The 22,245-nt window shown below is 39.4% G+C and overlaps 2 protein-coding genes and 1 pseudogene across 3 annotated transcripts; 1 reads left to right on the top strand and 2 right to left on the bottom strand.

Moving 5' to 3' along the window:
* The window catches only part of LOC116554047, a 26,029-nt pseudogene extending 14,665 nt beyond the window's left edge, over window positions 1-11,364 (bottom strand).
* LOC116528191 (XK-related protein 3-like) lies at window positions 5,439-18,894 on the top strand. Of its 2 annotated transcripts, none has more exons than XM_032245444.1 (3): window positions 5,439-5,530; window positions 15,568-15,927; window positions 17,356-18,894. In XM_032245444.1, the coding sequence occupies exons 2-3, from the start codon at window positions 15,593-15,595 to the stop codon at window positions 17,642-17,644; spliced, it is 624 nt and encodes a 207-aa protein (XP_032101335.1). In that variant the 5' UTR covers window positions 5,439-5,530; window positions 15,568-15,592; the 3' UTR covers window positions 17,645-18,894. The 2 variants fall into 2 exon arrangements, with proteins under 2 accessions (XP_032101335.1, XP_032101285.1); XM_032245394.1 differs by lacking the exon at window positions 5,439-5,530 and adding an exon at window positions 13,740-13,869 and having other exon boundaries at window positions 15,490-15,927.
* On the bottom strand, window positions 13,533-14,429 carry LOC116528387 (collagen alpha-1(I) chain-like). Its single transcript, XM_032245648.1, has 2 exons — window positions 14,094-14,429; window positions 13,533-13,769 (listed from the first exon to the last, which is right to left on the bottom strand). Exons 1-2 carry the CDS (start codon window positions 14,347-14,349, stop codon window positions 13,558-13,560), a joined length of 468 nt encoding a protein of 155 aa, XP_032101539.1. The 5' UTR covers window positions 14,350-14,429; the 3' UTR covers window positions 13,533-13,557.
* Window positions 18,895-22,245: the final 3,351 nt, after the last annotated feature.

Raw genomic sequence — 22,245 nt, forward strand, 5'->3', positions numbered from 1 at the left:
ACAGCCCTGGCAGGTGAGCAAGGTTTCCCTATTTAAATCGTACTATGAGCAAGGTGTCTATTAAGAGTGAGGAAATTACTTAATTCCAGTAGCTCTCAGAGGACAAAAAATGGCCGTGCTGAGAGAAAATCAATCTCCTTTATATTGAAATTCAATATTAAATTGGTGAGAAAAAAAGTTATACCAACAAACTAGAAGATACACCTAATATACATACCCAAATAAAACTAGCATTCTAAATTACAGGCTCTAGATAGATTTTTTAATCTACATTTTGTTTGAGACAGGGTCTTGCTCTGTCACCCAAGCTGAAGTGCAGCGGTGCAAACATGGCTCACTGGAGCCTCGACCTTCCACACTCAAGCAATCTTCTTGCGTCAGACTCTCGAGTACCTGGGATCACAGGCATGGCTACTACTCCACAACTTGCTACTTGTTTTTGAGACAGGGTGTCACTCTATCACCCAGGCTGGAGTGTAGCGGCATGATCTCAGCTCACTGCAACCTCCTAGGTTCAAGTGATTCTCCTGTCTCAGCCTCCTGAGTAGCTGGGACTATAGGTGTTCGTCACCATACTCGGCTAATTTTTTTTATTTTTAGTAGAGACGGGGTTTCACCATGTTGGCCAGGCTGGTCTCAAATTCCTGGCATCATCACACCTGGCTTTCAAAATTTTTTGTAGAGACAGGGTCTTAGTATGCTGCCGAGGCTGGTCTTAAATTCCTGGGCTCAAGTGGATCCTCCCACCTCAGACTCTTAAGTAGCTATGAGCCACTATGCTTGGCCTAGATTTATATTTTTTAAATACAATACGAAATATATAACATAAAATTTATCATCTTGCCTATCTGTTTCTTTTTCAAATTTTAACTTATTTTTTTTTTTAAGACAGGGTCTCACTATATTGGCCAGGCAAGTCTCAAACTCCTGGGCTTAAGCAGTCCTTCCTTGGCCTCCCAAAGTGTTGGGATTATAGGCATGAGCCACTGTGCCCCACCCTTGCCATTTTTAAGTTCAGAGATTTTAATCACATTCATATCGTTGTGACAAATCTCCACAACTTTTCATGTCATAAAACTGAAATTCTGTACCCATTAAATAACAGCTCCCTATTTCCCCAGTCCTTGGTAACCACCATTCCACTTCGTTTCTGTGAATATGACTACTTCAGATACTTCATGTAACAGACTTAGTTTTTATGTAAGAAAGCATTATTGTAAATGTCTATATACATAAGCGAGGTATTTCTCACATGTTGCTTTGCCCTTGCCTCATCCTTCCGAGGATCCTGGCAATTACAGCTGAAAAGCTAGTTTACTACAGCCTCAACTCTGGAAGCTAATTTGAAAACTCTGAACTGTCCGACAAGTCACCATTCGATTATCATTTAACTCAGAACCATGACCAGCCGTCTCCCACCCCTCTGCTGTGCAGAATGGAGTCACATGCTTTAGGCAGAAGTTTCACATACGGTTTGCTCAGAGGCCTCTCCAACATTGTCATATTCGAGAATGGCCTTGTACAGGGTGTTGAGCAGGTGAGAGGCCCAGACATTTTGAGTATCAGGTGGAACTTCTGCTACTCTGGTACTGAACACTCTGGTATTAAGCTGAGCCAATCGAGGTGACAATTTGTCCACCACTATCTCAAGAGTTATTGTAGCATCTGCAAATATCAACAAATCAAACTCAACAGCAAGGAAAAATACATGCATCTAAAATGTGACATAAATGCTGGCAAATCATCAGGTTTATGGGCAGGCAGGGCAAAATGAAGGATGGTGGATTTTGATCTCACATCACAAGGACCTAACTTCCCTAAGGAAGAACTCCTGCAAGTCATGGAGAAAAAGGTAACTCAGCAGAAAAATAACATATAAAGGAACTGACAGGTCACAGAAAAGGAAAGATGAGTGGTTCGAAAACAAACAGAAAGTCACTGGACCTTACTTATAATAAAAGAATGCAAATTAAAATTATACTAGGTAAAACAAAACACCTCCCCATGGGCCAATGTTAGTGCGGGAGGCTGTGCCTAGAGAGGGCTGCACAAGCTCCTGTGAGGCGATGGCACAGCTGGGACCTCAACATGGAAGTCAACCATGCAGAGCTAGACATGTGATAAAACGGCTCGGAACTATACAAGAAGATACTACACCCACCCCTTCGCTCAAAGCAAGTTCCTGCAACACTGGTAAACTGCGTCAGGTCTGCAGCTTGGCTAATGGGCTGTGCCAGTGTCAGTTTCCCAGTTTTGATCATGTACTACAACTATGTAAGGTTTTGCCACTGGGGGAAGCAAAGTAACGGGAACACAGGACCTCCCTGTATTATTTTCTGTGGTAGTTCAAAATTAAAGTTAAGGGTAAAAAGCTACATGGGTTACCATTTTACATCTACCGCAATGGTGAGGACCAAAACGTCTGACAACACATAGATGGCAAGAGTGTGAGGAAACAGGTATTCATCTACATGGCTCACAAGAGTATACATTTATTTACTTGTACCTCCCCATAAAGTGGCAAAACTCAGCAAAATCACACATGGCAATTCCACTTATAAGAACCTACCCTACATGGTCAGGTGTGGTATAATCCCAGCTCGTGACTGTAATACCAGCATTTTGGGAAGCTAAGGTGGGCAGATCACCTGAGGCCCGGAGTTCAAGAGCAGCCTGGTCAACATGGTGAAACCCTGTCTCTACTAAAAATACAAAAAATTAGATGGGCGTGGTGGCATGTGCCTGTAGTCCCAGCTACTCAGGAAGCTGAGGCAGGAGAATCACTTGAATCCAGGCGGCAGAGGTTGCAGTGAGCTGAGATAGCGCCATTGCACTCCAGCCTGGGCAACAGCGTGAGACTCTGTCTCAGAAAAACAACAAACAAACAAATAAAAAACCAAGAAGTTCTTCATATTTTTATGGTATTATCCTCAAAATTTAAATTAGGAATATTTGAAGAGAGTAGTGTAATGACTGTTACGTATGGGTGTATGTATATGCACTGCTTATGTATGTTGAACTCTTTCTGGAAGGAAGTGTAAGAAGCTGAGGACCTGGCCATCTCTGGGGAGGGGAATTGACTGGCTGGGGAACTGGTGCAGGAAGAGTAATTTAGATTTTTCAGTCTAAATCCTCTGTAGTTTTTTGATTTTGAGAGATATGAATGGGTTAAAAATACAAATTTAATCTGAAAAATGAAGTATTCAAGAGAACTACTTATTTGGCAGGCAGCTTTCAAATCTTATGCATTCCAATTATGAGTTATGTGTAGTATGAGTAAAACTGAAGAACATTTAATACCATTATTGATGATGCACTTCTCAATTTCTGCAAGTTCCTCTTTGAAACCAAGGAAGTATTTGTACAGGGTTCACATGAAAGCCTGGTAGGTTCTGAAGGGAGCTTCAGGTGACTTCTTAGGAACAGACCCACTTCCAGGCAGCATGCTTTCAGAACTGTGTGTCCCATGACTTCAACAATGAACTCCTGGAGTCGAAATACAACCTGGCCATATGCTGCTATTTGTTCCAGCACAGATCGTTAACAGCTCTATGACAGAAGCAAACTGCAATTATTCAAAGGTGATCTTCTATAAACATTCAAATTCATTTCCCTCTCACTGTAAAATATTTTTACAATTCTTTTAAACAGTATGTTTAGTAGAAGACAAAGTCATAAAATGATGAATAGTTTTATACACAAAGGAAAAAGAGTGAGCATTAATTTCAATAGACTAGAGAATTATGGCTTATATTTTTTAAAAATATACATAAGGTAATCTACTTAAGGCAAAAAAAATTACAGTATATAGCTTTTACAATACAGAATGACAGATCTAAACAGCAGAAAATGCAAACTGAAATTAAGTATGTCCCAAACAGTATTAAGGAATTCTCTTAAGTACTATAAAGATGCACAACTCAATTTTTCTTTTTGGATATTAAATATTTATTTATTTTTGAGACAGAGTCTTGCTCTGTCGCCCAGGCTAGAGTGCAGTGGTGTGGTCTCAGCTCACTGCAACCTCTGCCTCCCAAGTTCAGGCGACTGTCTTGCCTCAGCCTCCCGAGTAGCTGGCATTACAGGTGCCTGACACTGCGCCTGGCTAATTTTTATATTTTTTAGTAGAGACAGGGTTTCACCATCTTGGCCAGGCTGGTCTCGAAATCGTGATCTCATGATCTACCCACCTTGGCCTCCCAAAGTGCTGGGATTACAGGCGTGAGCCACTGTGCCTGGCCTGGATATTAAATAATTTTAAATTAATCTTTTTTGCATAAGGAAGCACAAATGATTTCAATTATAGCTAATATTGCAAAATGTTCTAAAATTATATTGCCACAGTTTACATAAATCCTATTACTTCTTAAATAACAATAAATACAAATAACTTACACGTGTTAAATGAGTTACTATATTGTTTCTCACGGTTGCTTTCCCATTTATCAGCTGAAATATAAAAAGCTTTTTCGCTCCTGAAAGCAACCTGAAATTAGATAAAAAAAGATGAGTGTATTTTAAGTCTAAAAAAATATTCATGACAGTATACCCAGAAAAAAAATTTTTTGTTTTACAGGGTCTCATTGTCACCCAGGCTGGAGTGATTCTCCAGCCTCGGCCTCCTGAATGGCTGGGGTTACAGGTAAATGTCATCACACCTGGCTAATTTTTGTATTTTTTTAAGAGATGGCGGTTTCACCATGTTGCCTAGGCTGGTCTTGAACTCCTGATCTCAAATGATCCACCCGCCTTGGCCTCCCATAGCACTGGGATTATAAGTGTGAGCCACCATGCCCCACTTCAGGAAATTTTTATTAAATATTCAGAATTAAGGGGTAACAAGGTCAGATAATAAGAAAATGGAAGACATCAATCTTTTCATCTGATTACCTTATGACACAAGATATTTCAACGTTGTCTTAGAGAGAAGTCCAAGACATATTGTCAAAGCATATCCCCCATATATTGGATGACCCAAAGAGATCTTCCTATTTCTAAGAATGCCAGCATGTCAGTATCATACTTCATAGTGAGAGCACCAGGACCTGGAGTAACAGCACCACGTGCTGCATTAGATTTCTGGCTTCCAGATACAGGCGCAGGCCCTCACTGACACTCTCTGCCTATTAAGAATAATAGTAAACCTTACTTTGAACTCAAGTGTTAAAAAAGTGATGGACTAATCTAAGTAAATCATATGCTAAACTATTTAAAATAAAAATGAAGTAAATATGTCAAAATCTCTCAATCTCCACAGTCAAATCTGGTCTGAACTTTATACCTAATGGTCTATTTCTAGTCTGCATGTGAAAATGCTTTAATAGTTTCCTTTAATAAAAGTTTTGCTTCTCAGTAATCAAGCATCATAAATGAAGACTATTAAGTGAATATATCTTACCACAGGGATTCCAGAATAACCTGAGTCTCAGTAACCAAAACCCTGTCATCTGGAACATACAATGGATCACTGCTGTACAAGTGTTGGTCCCTATGAGACAGCAGAGATAAATGTCAATAGAAAGGTTTCTAAGTAAGTAAATAACTAATCTCAAAGAATATTTGCAATTTAGTGCTAACCTTAACTGGCTATGAATTAGCAAGTACACATAATAAATGGCTTAAATGCCCCCTATAGTTTCACATCACTCAAAATCCTGAGAAACACTTTCAGGACAACTGCAATTGTTATGTTTATTGCTGATTTAGACAAATGTTTACAACTATGTGATGCTGTTTTCTGGAAAACAATATGTCTATTTTTATAGTAAGTATACCAAAACAGAAATCAAATAATGCCCTAATATGTATCAATCCATCTACCTTGAAATTAACAAAAAAATTGAAATACAGATTATAATTAAATAATACTATAATTTTATGATTTTTAACAATTAAATAATCAAAAACTATTCAACTAGAATTTTCAACACTGGCCAGGTGTGCTGGCTTACGCTTGTAATTCCAGCACTTAGGGAGGCCAAGGCAGGTGGATCACTTGTGGACAGGAGTTTGAGACCAGCCTGGCCAACATAGTGAACCCCATCTCTACTGAAAATATAAAAATTAGCTGGGTGTGGTGATGTGTGCCTATAATGCCAGCTACCTGGGAGGCTGAAGCATGAGAACTGCTGGAACCAGGGAGGCAGAGGCTGCAGTGAGCCAAGATTATACCACTGCACTCCAGCCAGGGTGACAGAGTGAGACTTTCTCTTCCCGCCGCCAAAAATCAATAAATAAAAAATAAAAAATTAGTTGGGTGAGGTGAAGACTACAATGAGTTGAGATATCACCACTGCATTGCAGCCTGGGTAACTAGAGTAAGACTCTGTTCTAAAAAGAAATTGTCAAAACCAATTTAAATTTCAGAGAGGAACTGAAGTCACAAATCAAAGTCAAATGTTTAAACATCAAAGTTTTTTCTATTATCATATTAAATTAAAACTTTAGCTTCTTACCAGATAGCAGCTAAACTGGAGTGCAAATGTAAGCTATAAGGAAACTGGGAGGGCCTGGCTGTCCAGTACTGATGGACCACGTGATGCTCCAGCCAGCTTCGGTCATCTGGCTCATCTGCTTGAAAGAAATGTAGTAAGTTTGAGTAATAATAGTTACAACAACAACAATAATAAATACTGGGTCACAGTATCTGGACTTACGATCCATTCAAATGTATAGTTGAAAATGGCTTTTCAAAAATAACAGCTGCCTAACAACATTTACTTATATATTATCATTTATTTCAAACCACATATATTGGCTGGGTTCTATGGCTCACGTGTATAATCCCAGAGGTTTGGAAAACCAGGGTGGCATGATCATTTGAGTCCAGGAGTTCAAGACCAGCAACACATTTAGAAAGAAACACATACTAAATTTAATGTAATAGACTAGAAAGTCAAAAAAAATTTGTCGCACATATAAAAAGATATAAATGGTATATGTTAATAGTCCAATAACCATTAAGGAAATTAAAATGGTAACCAAAGACTTTCCCAACCACTCCCAAAGCCTCAGCACTGGTGCTAAATTTTGAAGGATTAGATAATGTCTATCTTACATGAGTCGTTTGAAAAAGCAGAAAAAGAGAAAGCCACCTAACATTTTATGAGGCTAATATAACAGTGATGCTTAAACCAGATAAAGACACGATAAATGTAACTCATCAAAGAATAAAGATGAAAATTTTTACATTAAAAAAGAGCTAACCTGCTGGGCTCAGTGGCTCACACCTATAATCCCAGCCTGGGCTGGTCTCTAACATAGTGAAACCTCATCTCTACAAAAAAGCAAAAAAAAAAAAAAAAAAAAAAAAATATTAAGCTGGGTGTGGTGGCATGCACCTAAGTCCCAGCTTCTTAGGAGGCTGAGGTGGAGGATAGCTTGAGCCCAGGAGGTTGAGGCTGGAGTGAGCTGTGATCATGCTACTGCACTCCAGCCTGGGTGACAGATCAGGACCCTGTCTTTAAAAAAAAAAAAAAAGAGGCCGGGCACGGTGGCTCACACCTGTAATCCCAGCACTTTGGGAGGCCGAGGCGGGTGGATCACGAAGTCAAGAGATCGAGACCATCCTGGTCAACATGGTGAAACCCCGTCTCTACTAAAAATACAAAAAATCAGCTGGGCATGGTGGCGCGTGCCTGTAATCCCAGCTACTCAGGAGGCTGAGGCAGAAGAATTGCCTGAACCCAGGAGGCGGAGGTTGCGGTGAGCTGAGATCGCGCCATTGCACTCCAGCCTGGGTAACAAGAGCGAAACTCCGTCTCAAAAAAAAAAAAAAGAAAAGTGAATCCAAAATTGAACCCAATCTAATAATGTACTAAAAAATAACATGATCAAACAAGTTTAGGTGAAGAATTCAAGGATAATTCATTATCAGAAAGTCTATCAGTGTATTATTAGGATAAAAGAGAAAAGTTACGAGATTATCTCACAGATAAATAATAGCATTTAACATAAATTCAACATTTATGTATGATTAAAGACTTGTAGAAAAAAGGGAATAGAAGGTCGCTGTCTTAATTTGATAAAGGCTACATACCCTGAACTGATACCAAACAGCCACCACACTTAACGGAGGAGTTTCAGGTACAACCCCCGTTAGGATGAGACCTAGTTATTCAGGAAGCCCACTCCTATGAGCTGTTGCTTCCGCTATGGAGTACAGGGCTAGGCTGCTGGGCCAGAAAAGAGATTAGATCACGACATCACAGAGAAGACACAGGCATAAGTACTAGCAGGAGGACATAAAACCATATTTGCAGATGACATTAAAATCATATTTGCACATAAAAACCAGTATTTGCAGATGACACTAATCATCTATATAAGAAATCAAATGAAATCAACAAAGTATGGATTCATATCATAATTCAACAAAAAGGCTGCACATAAGAAAACCAGTATTACTTCCTCTACATCAGGAATAAACAAAAGTATCATTCACAAAAATAAAAACTGTAACAGATATAGAAATTAACCAAAGAACACTGGAGATCTTCAAAAAGAAAATTTCCAAAATCTAGTAAAACAAGAGTTACAATAAATGTAGATATTAACATGTTAAGGCAATCAAACCTCCCCAAGTTAGATCCATAAATTATCTGCAATTCCAATAAAAATTCCAGCTGGATTTTTTTTTTTTTTTGAGATGCAGTTTTGCTTGTTGCCCAGGATGAGAATAATGGCATGATCCTGGCTCACTGCATCCTCTGCCTTGCCTAGTTTAAGCAATTCTCCTGCCTCAGCTTCCCAAGTAGCTGGGATTACAGGTATGCGCCACCGTGTGCAGCTAATTTTATATATTTAGTAGACACGGGGTTTCACTATGTTGGTCAGGCTTGTCTCAAACTCCTGACCTCAAGTGATCCACCTGCCTCGGTGGTGGGGTTATAGGCAGGAGCCAGGTGGGCCTTTTTTTTTTTTTTTTTTCCAAAGTTACCATCTTGCTTCTCAAAGGTCTATGGAAGAATAAAAGTTCGCAAATAGCTAAGCCAATTTTGAAAAAGAACAAAGTGGGCTGGGTGCAGTGGTTGGCACCTGTAATCCCCACACTTTGGGAGGCAGAGGCGGGTAGATCAGTTGAGGTCAGAAATTCGAGAAAAGCCTGGCCAACATGGTGAAACCCCACCTCTACTAATAATACAAAAATTAGCTGAGTGTGGTGGTGTGTATCTGTAATCCCGGCTACTTGGGGAAGCTGAAGGGGGAGAAAAAAAAAAAAGCAAAGTGGGCTGGGCACAGTAGTTCACACCTGTAATCCCAGCACTTTGGGAGGCAGAGGTGGGTGAGTTGCTTGAGTCTAGGAGTTTGAGACTCGCCTGGGCAACATGGTGAAACTCTGGCTCTACAAAAAATAGCTTGGTGTGGTGGCACTCGCCTGTGGTTCCAGCTACTTAGGAGGCTGAGGTGGGAGGACTGCTTGAGCGCAGGAGGCAAAGATTGCAGTGAGCTAAGATTGTGCCACTAGCCTGGGCAACAGAGTGAGACCCTGTCTCCAAAAAAATAAGAAAAGAAAATAGAAAGAAAAACAGAGCAAAGTGATTCTCCTGCTTCAGCCTCCCAAGCAGCTGAGAGGAAACCTGCCATCTATGTATTAAGACATAATATTATAAAGTCACATAAATAACAGTCTGTTTCCAGATCACGCTGACACCAAGAGCACAGATTAGAAAGTCTGGAATAAATACAGCTGTCCTTCAATATCCACCAGGGATTGATTGCAGGAATGCTGCAGACACCAAAATCTATAGGTGCTCAAGTCCCTGATAAAAAATGGCATAGTGTTTGCATATAATCTATGCATATCCTCCCTTATAGTTTTTTAAATTTTTTTTTGGAGACAAGGTCTCGCTCTATTGCTGGAGTGTAGTGTCACAATCTTAGCAAAATCGGTCCTTCTCCAATAAAAAAAAAAAAAAAAAGGAAACATTTAGGCCTAAGAAAGTTCTCAGAACTGTAGGAAAAAAAATTACAAAATTACACTCTACATGCATTAATTCAACATTAATTCTATAGTACTACTACTGAAGCATCATATAGGAAAGATTACTAATAGTCTTAAAAATTGGTTTTATAAAGATGATACTGCTTAGCCGACACCTTGACCACATCGAACTGATCTCAAGCTTGCCTTTTCTTCCGGGGAATTTGTCTATTAGAAAATGCCAGCACCTCACAACACACAGTACCTTTCCAACTGATACAAGGACCTAGTTTTCTGTTTTGATCTTGTTCTTCTAACGGTGTCCTGTCTACCTGAATTCCAGAGTCCTCTCTGCTTAATGGCTGTTGATCATTTTCCTCGTCATTTTCTTCAGACCAATTCTGATTTAAAAAAGAAATACACTTTAGCCTTACAGAGTCTAACACTTAAAGCTATTTATATTAAAAGACTAAGAAGATTTTGAAGAAAAGCAAAAATTTTGAAGGAACATGGAACACAAAAACAAAAACCAAATGAATTTTTTTTTTCTAAATCTCTTGGAAGTGACTATTCTAGGAATGGAAATATAATTATTACTTTTTCTTTTTTTTCTATAACATTGAAACAATAAGGAATGGAATTATTTTACGTGGCAAAAAGTCCCAAGATCACAGGTCCTTAAGAGATACTTATACTCAACCCTTTTAACATCTTTTTTCTTTTTTGGAGACAGTCTCTCACTTTGCCACCCAGGTGACAAAGTGCAACGGCATGATCTCAGCTCACTGCAACCTCGACCTTCAAGATATTCACGTGACTGAGCCTCCCGAGTAGATGTGACTACAGGCGTGTGCTACCATGCCCAGGTAATTTTTTGTATATTTACTAGATGGGGTTTCACTATATTGCCCAGGCTTCTCTCAAACTTCTGGCCTCAAGTGATCTACCTGCCTTGGTCTCCCAAAGTGCTGGGATTACAGGTGTGAGCCAGTGTGCCCAAACGTCTTTCTTTAAAATCTATTTTTAAAAAATAGACATAAGACCTCGCTATATTACCCAGGCTGGTCTCAAATTCCTAAGCTCAAGCAATCCTCCCTCCTCAGCCTCTTAAAGTGCTGAGATTACAGGTGTGAGCCACCATGCCCACCCCCTTGTAACTTCTTAATACTAGTGATTTGGTGCAAAATCCTAACCAGACTTCCATGATAAATGACTCTAGATTAGTTAAGAGTGTTACTGTTTCAGCTTAGTTGACCTAGGGTGGAAAGACACATTAAAATCATCTCTATCACCTGGTGTGTATTTAAATTTTTAATAGCAAAGCTACTGTCACTTACTGGTATGTCCATGTCTGGACCAATGTCCATTTCTTCACCTTCCACCAAGTATTTTCCCGAATCAAAATCATCTGTCTTTTCTAAAATGTGACAGAAAAACTTCATCAGCTTTATTATATCTATCTTTGAAAAAAATCTCAAAACTAAAGGAAAAAAGACTAACAAGACTCAAAATACAATCAGATAAAAATTTAAAAATATTGAAACATTTATTAAATTGATATTCTAGAACATTTATCATTTTAATTAACTCATTCTCAAAGGTGAGTGTTCTCTTTCTCCTATGGTTTTCGGCCTTCCTTCATAATGGAAGGAGATGCTACTTTTCAGTTAGAGATTAACACAATTTTTTCATCACCCAAATTAACAAATATCTGAATTATAAAAATCCCTATCATATATTATACTGTGATTAACTTTTGTCTCTTTCTTAAAGACAGAGGCTATAACTTACTCATTTTTGAATGTCTAGGGCCTAGAATTCTAAATGGCCACAATCTTAAAAAATGTAAACATGAACTATTCATTTTTCTGAAGGTTTAAAGCATCATAACATTAGAGCATAGCCTATGCGACTAATGTATATGTATATAGCATAGCCTATGCAAAAAACGTTTTGCCTTTTTTATTATCACAGCCAGCAATCTGTACTTAAAAGAAAATTTCACTACTGAAAACCACATCTGATTCTATTCCAGTAAATGGCTGAATAGAACACCACTTTACCTATAATTCAGGTATAGGTAACACAGTGCTCCATTTTATGACAGTAAATAGTAACCTCTAATGTCTCTCCCAGCTCTAAAATGACGAACATCTGCCTACTGTCATTTAGAAATATTAATAGAAAAATAACTTGGGATTCAGCATTTATGTTTCTGTATTGTATAACCTATTTCACACATTGTATATTTTTGTAAGTTACAGTTAAGAATTCAGTTTATTACTTCGAAAAGTTGGCACGTTTTAAAAGAATCTGAAAGCCCTGTATTCCTATTATAAACCAACTAACTAGACACTTTACGGGCTATGATCATTAAGGTAACTAAGATCACAGGTTTTGAAAACCTAATCATTATTCAAGATTTTTACTGAAATTAAACAGGTAGAAAATTAACATTCTTTTACTAACAACTTCATTATGAATAACGAAATAATGTATTGTTTAATTTACATCTCCCATAAAGAAAAATAGGGGATCTCACTCCACCTAAATATCTAAACTCTGTAAGTCTTTAAAAATTAGTTACAAGAGGCCGGGCGTGGTGCTCACCCTTGTAATCCCATCACTTTGGGAGGCCAAGGGGGGCAGATCACGAGGTCAGGAGATTGAGACCATCCTGGCTAACACGGTGAAATCTCGTGTCTACTAAAAGAAAATACACACACACACACACACACCAATTAACCAAGCGTGGTGGCACGCGCCTTGGGGAGGCTGAGGCAGGAGAATCGCTTGAACCTGGGAGGAAGAGGTTGCAGAGAGCCGTCATCACGCCACTGCATTCCAGCCTGGGTGCCAGAGCGAGACTCCTTCTCAAAAACGAAACAAAGCAAAACCCAACCAACCAAACAATAAATTAGTTACAAGAGAAACCGCATTAGGAATTGTATTAGGTGACTTACCGTGCTACCTGCTGTGCAGGGATGCAGCATTCTAGCTGGAGTGGAAGGAGAGGAGACAGTATTGACAGGTTAAATCAGTGTCCTGACATGCGTTTTGGGAAAAGAAAAGCAGAGTGAGAGGGAAATTGTAGTGGCTGACCAGGGAGCAGGAATCAGTGAGAATACAATCTCTTCACTTAAAAAGAAAAAATTATATAGAGATGGAGTTGCTAAGTGGCCCGGGCTGGCCTTGAGTAATGCCTGGGCCTCCCAGAGCCCTGGGGTTGCAGGCGCGCGCCCTGGCCCGCAAGAACCCTGTTCCACGCTTTCCCCGAGAGCCTGGTCAGCGCTGAGCGGGCGGCGGCCTGCGAAGGCTCCCCGAGGCCTCCTCTGCCTCAGACCTGCGCCCCGCCACAGCGCGTCCTGTTCCAGGGATCCCGCGCCCTGACGCCCCGCGACCCTCCGCCCTGCCCCGCGATCCCCCAGCCCTACGCTGCGACCCCCCCGCCCCGAGATCCCCCAGCCCCAAGCCGCGACCCGCCGCCCCGCCCCGCGATACCCCCGCCCCGCGCTGCAACCCACCCGCCCGCGCCGCGACCCCACGCGCAGCCCTGCACAGCGCCGCCCCGCGATCCCCCGCCCCTTAAGTTGGACCAGGCGAAGTTTAAGGCGAGCTGGAAGTTGGGGTCTGTCTCATTCTGGAGGCCGGCGACACTCCAGACAAGCTCCGGCAAGTCGCGCTCCTGCTGCGGGTCCAGCCGGCTTCAAGGCTGCCCCTGCGGACTGTGCTCCGCGCTCCTGCAGCGCGTCTGGCGGCTGTTCGCGCGAGAATTCGGGGCTCCCGCGACAGTCGCTTTCTGATCTGCCGGTTTTTTCGCCATAGTTCGAGCTCTCCTGCCGGGCAACTGGCGAACTGGCAGTTATTCTCACGACAGTTCAACCTCCCGCTGTGGCGGGTACTGCCTGGCGCTGTCCCTTGGCAGGGGCTGGAGTGTGCATTTTCTGGTCAGTGGGTACCTTTACCGGGGCGCGGTTTAGGGGTGCGGGGACCTGGAGCCCCGGGCGGGAGCTGGGGACGCTGGGGCCAGAGCGATCCCGGAGGTTGCACCGCCGGGCGGGGGGGCCGGGCGCTCAGTCCCTGCCCCGCCGCCCTGGCTGGCCCAGGTTCCAAGGGCTACCCGGACCCCACGGAGGCTGCAGGGCGGACGCGGGCGCACGCGGTTCCTCACCTGGGTCCACGGCGGGGTCCCGGCGGGCCCGGACGTTTCCTTGGCCGAGTGAGTCAGTAGAGCGGGCAGGGAATGCGCCAGGAAACGCTTGGCCACCTCTCCTTCCTCCCGGGGCGGGGGCTCTCGCGGCCCGGCCTCTTCCTACCAGCGCTCCTCCCTCCTGGCCCCGGCCCCTCCTCACCCCGCTCCGGCCTCTGCCGCTCCCTCCTCCTGCGGGGCTTATCCCTGGGTGGCCCGCCGCTGCCTCCACCAACATCTTATATGGAAATATTATCTTATCTTTTCTCTCTTGAAATTTGCATTAGTTATTACTCATTTTATGCATTTTCATTATATTAACAGCATTTTTAGTTAGAAAAAATAATTCTGTCTAAAAATTCTGTTCTAACATTTACTTGATTTCAAAGTACTGTTGCCTTTTATTTTCCTTATTATTCATTTTGTTTTATATTGTTTCCACACATAATAAACAATTGATCTTCACAGTAGTAATTTTTCTGGCAGTTTGTCTAGAGACAACTTAAAATTAGCTTCTTTCCTCCACAAAAGAGAGTTTCAATTTACTATTACCATGCAAAGTCTGAATTTTGTATCTATTTTAAGTTCAAACTTGATTAGTAACTTCAGAGTTAAGTAAAAAAAAAAACCATAATTTAAATGCAAGATGACCAGCATTAAAAACAAGTGGAAGTTAAAGGGCTCACTATTATGTATTCCTTTCCTGATCTGGAATATCTCCTGGATAGCTTTTGTAGTGTCATCATGGGCAGACTTGGCTTTTGTGCTGCGTTGTTTTAGTGAATGTCAGCTGCAGACATTGACTAAAAGGCACAAAAAGAAAACTTACGGAAAATGAACATTATTTTAATACCACTTGGAGATAGGACTATCTTCTTAGTGTTAAGAGGTCGTTAATGCCTCAGAGAAGTTTGATTGTCTATTTCTTTCCTTTTTTTTTTATTTTTTTTTTTTTTTGAGTCGGAGTTTCGCTCTTGTTACCCAGGCTGGAGTGCAATGGCGCAATCTCGGCTCACCACAACCTTCGCCTCCAGGGTTCAGGCAATTCTCCTGCCTTAGCCTCCTGAGTAGCTGGGATTACAGGCACGCGCCACCATGCCCAGCTAATTTTTTGTATTTTTGGTAGAGACGGGGTTTCACCATTTTGACCATGATGGTCTCGATCTCTTGACCTCGTGATCCACCCGCCTCGGCCTCCCAAAGTGCTGGGATTACAGGCGTGAGCCACCGCGCCCGGCCGATTGTCTATTTCTTTAAAACGATGTTTTCTGAAGATATAATACCTTAAGTTAGAGATTTTGGTTGAATATTCCCTAAATCAGACATAGATTTTTCTATTGTGATTAATGATCCATATTTATGTGTTAACATTTCCTAGGAACAGTGAATTATATAAGATCTCGTCCTCTTCTTTTTGGATTGTATACTGAATTCTGCTGGATTCACTGACAAGAAGAGTTTGAATTAGCAGAGCCCTGAGAATGGAGACACCTTTAGAAGAGACTGATGAAGAAAGTACAGGAGGAGTTTCATCTTTGGAAATAGAAATTTTCCTTGACCGCAGAACCCAACCAAGCTTTCCTTTTAGCATTATCTTGTCAACTCTTCTCTACTGTGGTGAGATGGCCTCCGCTTTGTATATGTTTGTTATTTATAAGAAAGGTAACGACATATACTGGATGTCATTTACCATCAGCCTTATTATTACGGGGGCAGTTTTTGATCAAATTACCCTGTTTTTTTTCAACAAAGACTTGAAGAGAGAGAAGGTTGTGTCACTTTTTTGGCACATTCTTCTTTTAGGACCTATAGCAAGGTAAGTGACACAAATATTTCTCATTCAGGGTTTCCAATGAGTAAATTGAATATAAATAGTTGGCTAACAAGATTAAGGATGTCATAATTAATGTTTCTCTAATGGAAATGCTTCCTTATTTAGTTTTATTTTGTTTTCACAGTTTTGAAAGTGTTACTGTGTGATTGTCATTGATTGTAGGATAATAGTAATTTTATAAAATGCAAATGGAAATAAGTCAGTCATTTCTTCTGTTCTTTTTATGCACATACTGTATACCAGTCTTTTTTTAAATTTTTCTCATTCAGCCTAATGGGTATTTTAAATAGTTATGGGCGATAAACATGTAACCCTAAATTAAGAAAGAAGAGTAGCATAAGAAGAGAGAAAGCCTTGAAAATAGTCTCATAAACTTTGTCAACTGAAGGGATTAAACTTTTTAATGGTAGATTTTCTAGACATCCTTGAATTTGTAGCTGTCACTTGGAATATCAAAATATAGCTATGCAATTTATTTCCACATCACTTTTGTTTGTTACTTCACTGATTTGTGTTAATACTATAAATTTTGTAAGATCTAATTTGAGCCAGGTCTGTATTTATAGTTCAAAGATACTAACATGTACACACAATTATATACATTTTATAGAATTTGGAGTCACTGGGGATAAGTGTTACCCTTTATTAAAAAGGTAAAATACAAAATTAGCTGGAAATAGTGGTATGTGCCTGTAATACCAGCACTTCGGGAGGCCAAGGTATATGGATCATGAGGTCAGGAGTTTGAGACCAGCCTGGCCAAGATGGTGCAACCCCATCTCTACTACACATACAAAAGTTAGCTGGGAATGATGTCAGGTGCCTTTAATGATAACTCAGCTACTCAAGAGGCTGAGGCAGAGAATTCCTTGATCTCAGGAGGAAAAGAGATCAGTGAGCCAAAATTATGCCACTGCATTCTAGCCAGGGCAACAGAGTGAGACTCTGTATATATTTATACTCTGAATATATTTATTTATATATATTTATTCTGTAAATGCACAAAATGCAGAGTGGTTTACAAACATATGCAAAAATTTTGTATGGGTCAGAATATAAATACATTAGTAAAAGACTGGGATATTTTTTAATCAAAGTGATTTTGAAAAAGTGAATTGACGTGTATGAATGAAAGAATCTTTACGTTTTACTTTTTAATCTGTTGTTTGGATCCTTTTATCAGGCTGAAGTTGCATATTATTTCAAATTGAAAATAAGGGGAAGAACTAAAATAAATGATAAGATTAGAAACTGTTAGAAAGTTATGTTTTATTCAGTGTGATTAAGTTAATGTGTGTAATTTAATGGTTTATTTCAAAATTAAGCGTTCATCTACTGATAATCTTTCAAATATTTCTACACATTTGTTGCCAGAAAATGTTAATCTTGGATGTTACTTCATATTAACAGGTGTTTGCAGACCACTATACACTACCACAAATTATTGAAATATCTTACACTGGAGGCAGAAGAGAGTCGAGGTAGCAAACCAGAGAGAAACAAGATACTGCATAGGAAGATTGTTTACTCAAGCCAGTATATTTTAAGGCAGGACAATGCATTCAAATGCATGACAGTTGTTCAGGCTTTTGTTTCTTCTGTTCCACAATTAATTTTTCAGATATATGTCACTCTCACTATACAAGAATTGCCTTCAGGTAGAGGTAAGTTGAGTTATTTGACGCTGAAAATCAGGTAAACAAAGGTTGGGAGGGCATAATAATATAAAAGAAATTGGTAAGTTAAAATATTTAATCTGAAATTACAGATGCACTAAATTTTTTATAAGATCAAATTTCTATGAATTTATTTGGTTAGCAGTGTGTAAAAGGATGCCACTGGAACCTATGGAATTTAGTATGCATAGAAATTAGCATCAATTTATTTTATTGACCCCGAAGAGGTAAATTAAGCTTGATATAATATTGAGATATGAGGTGGTGGAATAAGTTGTTATCTAAAACATATATTTATTATAATTTGCCTTTTGTAAATAGCATTGATTTTAATTGAAATGGAAACTGCTTGAAAATTAGAATGTGCCTAAGACTATAAAATTTTATAAAAGTCACCAGGCAAATAGTTCTGTATCTTTTATATTAAATTTTTACCTTAGATACGGGGAATTCATATGCAGGGTTGTTACATGGAAATATTGGGAAATGCTATGGTTTGGAGTGTGGATCTCATCACCCAAACTAGTAAGCCTAGTACCCGAAAGGTAGGTTTTTTTTTTTAGCCCATTTTGTCCTTCCCTGCACCCACTATTGGTTCAGTGTCTGTTATTCCTGTGCTTATGTTCATGTGTGCTGAATATTCATGTGTGCTTATGAGTGAAAAAAATGCAGTATTTGGCTTTCTCTTCTGCGTTGATTTGCTTAGGATAATGACCTCCACCTGCATTTACGTTGCTAAAAATGACAACATTTATTTCTTTTGAATTGCTGTGGAATATTCCACATGCACATACATGGAATACTAGACAACCATACAAAATAAATCAATCGTTTACTTTACCTGATGTGCCACTGGTGGTCACCTGGGATTCCATGTCTTTGCCATCATGAATAGTACAGAAATGAACATATGACTGCATGTGTCTTGGTAGTAGAATCATTGATATTCCTTTGGGTATATGCCTAGGGATGGGATTGGTGGGTTGAAATAGTAGCTCTGTTTTATGTTCTTTGAGAAACTTCCAGACTGCTTTCCACAATGGCTGATCTAACTTATACTCCTACCAGCAAAATATAACATTTTCTCAGCATCCTCACCCAGCATGTGTTGTTTTTTGATTTTTTAATAGTAGCCATTTTTGCTGGTGTGGGATAGTAACTTATTGTGGTTTTGATTTTCATTTCTATGATAATTACTGATGCTAAATTTTGTGTTTTGTTTGTCTGTCTTAGATGGAGTTTCATTCTTGTTGCCCAGGATCTAGTAAAATAGCATGCTTTTGGCTTACTGCAACCTCTACTTCCCTGATTCAAGTGATTCCCCTGCCTCACACTCCCAAGTAGCTGGACTTACAGGCATGTGCCACTATGCCCAGGCTGTATTTGTTTAGCTATATTGGTCAGGCTGGGCTCGAACTTCTGACTGTACCCAGTCTGGGTGGCTCATGCTTGTAATCCCGTCACATTGGGTGGCTGAGGTGGGTGAGCATTTTCAATATGCTTGTTGGCCACTTGTATGTCTTCTTTTGAGAAGTATCTGTTCATTTTCTTTTTACCTATTTTCTAACAGAGTTATTGGTTTTGTGCTTGTTAATTTGTTTAAGTTTATTAGATTCTGGATCTGAAGCCTTTGTTGGACGCATAGTTTGCAAATATCTTCTCCCATTGAGTAGGTTGTATGATTGCTCCATCGACAGTTTCCTTTGCTGTGCAGAAATTCTTTAGTTTAATTAGGTCCCTATTTCCTATTTTTCTTTTTGTTCCAAAGTTGCTTTGGGGCATTTAGTCAAAAAATGTTTGCTGCTCTCAGTGTCCAAAAGAATACTTCCCTATGTTATCTTCCACGATTTTTATAGTTTGAGGTGTTACATTTAAATCTTTAATTCATTTCACTTTGAGTTAATTTTTGTATATTGTGAAAGGTAGGGGTCCAGCTTAAATCTTCTACATATGGCTAGCCAGTTATCCTAGAACCGTTTATTGAAAAGAGAAGGCTTTCCCCATTGCCTGTTTCACTGGCTTGTCTAAGATTAGATAGTTGTAGGGGTGTGGCTTTATACCTGTGTTTTCTGACCTCTTTTCTTGGTTTCTGTGTCTGATTTCGTACCAGTGCCAAGTTGTTTTTGCTACTGCAGCTTTTTAGTGTAGTTTGAAGTCAGGTAGTGTAACATCACTGGCTCTGCTGCTTTTCTTTATGATTGCTTTGACTAATTTGGCTCTTTGTTGTTGTTGTGCCACATGAAATTTAAAATAGTGTTTTCCTAATTTTGTGAAGAATGGTATTGGCAGTTTGTTAAGGATAGCACTGAATAATTTGAGCTTCTGCCCATTCAGTATGATATAGGCTGTGGGTTTGTTGTAAAAGACTCTTAGTATTTTGAGTACATTATTTTTATGCTTAGTCTGTTGAGTTTGTCATGACGAGATGTTTGATTTTATCGAAGATTTTTTTTATTTTGGTTTTTGCTTTTGATTCGATATATGCAGTGATCACATTTATTGATTTATATATGTTGAACCAGCTTTGCATTCCAGGAATAAAGCCTACTTTGATTGTGTTGTGCTAGCTTTTTGATTCACTGGGGAGTCTAGTTGACTGATACTTTGTTGAGTATCTGTGTTCATGAAGGATATTGGCCAGAAGTGTTTGTTGTTGTTGTTTTTGTTGTGGTGGTGGTGGTGTCTCTGCCAGTTTTTGGTATCAAGCTAACACTGGCCTTATACAATGAGATGAAAAAAAAAGACCTCCTCCTCAATTTTTCAGAATAACTTTAGCAGCATTTTATGAGTTCTTTGTACACCTGGCAGAATTTGGCTATGAACCCGTCCGCTTTAGATTTTTTTTTTTAAATTATTGGTAGGTTCTTTATTACCTAAACAATTTCAGGCATAGATTTTGGCCTATTCACAGTTTTAACATCTTCTTGATTTAGTCTTGGGAGATTGTCTGCCTCCGGGAATTTATCTGTTTCCTCTAGATTTTCTAATTTGTATCCATAGAGTTATTCATAGTAGTCTCTGAGGATCTTTTGTATTTCTGTGGGATCAGTCAAAATACTGCCTGTGTGGTTTTGATTGTGCTTCTTTGGATCTTCTCTTTCTTTCCTTTTTCTCTCTTTTTTTGAGACAGAGTTTTTCCTCTGTCACCTGGGATACAGTGCAGTGGCATGATCTTGGATCACTGACACCTTCAGCTCCCAGGTTCAAGCAATTCTCATGCCTCGGCCTACTAAATAGCTAGTAATACAAGCATGCACCACTATGCCTGGCTATTTTATTTTAGTTTTTTAGTAAAGACAAGATTTTACTGTGTTGGCCAGGCTGGTCTCAAATTCCTGACCTCTAGTGATCCCCCCAACCCAACCTCCCAAAATATTGATATTACAAAAGTGAGCCACCATGCCCAGCCCCCTGTTTTTTCTTTGTTAATTTAGGTAGCAGTCTACCAATCTTATTTATTTATTTATTTTCAAGGGCTAAAATCTTGGTTTTGTTTAAGTAATCTTTTATATGGATTTTTGCATCTCAATTTCATTAAGTTTTTCTTTAGTTTTAGTTATTTTCTTCTGCTAATTGGGAATTGTTTTCCTCTCTCAGTTCTTTTAGGTGCAGTTTGATTGTTAATTTGAGATTTTTCTAGCTTCTTGATGAAGGTTTTTTAGGGTTGTAAACTTTCTACTTAACCCTGCTTTGGCTGCATCCCAGAGATTTGGGAAAGTGTTTTCTATTTTCATTTATTTTCAATTATCTTAAATTCTGCCTAAATTTTGATGTTTACCTAGGAGTTATTCAGGTGTAAGTTGTATGATTTCCATGTAATTGTGTATTTTGAGAGATTTTTTTGGTATTCTATTTTTATTGCAGCATGGTCCAAGATTGTGCTTTATGTAATTTCAGTTTCTTTTGAATTTACTGAGGCTTGCCTTATGACTGAGATGAGCTGATAGTCAGTCTTAGCCTATCTTCTATGTGCAGATGAGAAGAATGTCTATTCTCTGTTTCTTGGGTGGAGTGTTCATTCTGTAGATGTCTGTTAAGTCCAGTTTGTCAAGGGCTGAGTTTAAGTTCAGTATTTCTTTGTTAGTCTTTTTGTAGGAGAAGTACTTGTTCCACAAATCAGGGTACTCCATGTTGGATGTATATATATTTAGGATGGTGGTGGATTGCAACCGTTATTATTATGTAATAACCTTCATTGTCCTTCTCAATTTTCTTTGGTTTAACATCTGCTTTCCTGCTTTTCTTGTTTTTCATTTGCATGGTGGCTCTTACCTAGCTCTTTTACTTTTCGGCTATGGGTATCACTGGATGTGAGATAGGTATCTTGAAGACACTACATGGTTGAGTTTCTTTTTATTCAGCCTGCCACTTTGTATAATTCCAGGTTAGTATTCATATGTGTGATTTTGATCCTGTCATTGTGTTGTTAGCTGGTTGTTAGGTGGACTTGCTTTCCTAGCTGCTTTATAACGCATGTTGGCTATGTACTTAAGTATGCTTTTGTGGAAGCAGGTATCATACTTTAAAATTCACATTCAGTATTCCCTTGAGGATGTCTTGAATGCCTAATCTAATTGAAGTGTGGATCCTTAGCATTTTCTTGTAGAAGAAAAATTTTATGTCT

The sequence above is a fragment of the Sapajus apella genome, unplaced genomic scaffold, assembly GCF_009761245.1.
Source record: "Sapajus apella isolate SASKATOON/1434 unplaced genomic scaffold, GSC_monkey_1.0 scaffold1, whole genome shotgun sequence".
In the NCBI taxonomy this organism is placed as follows: Eukaryota; Metazoa; Chordata; class Mammalia; order Primates; family Cebidae; genus Sapajus; species Sapajus apella.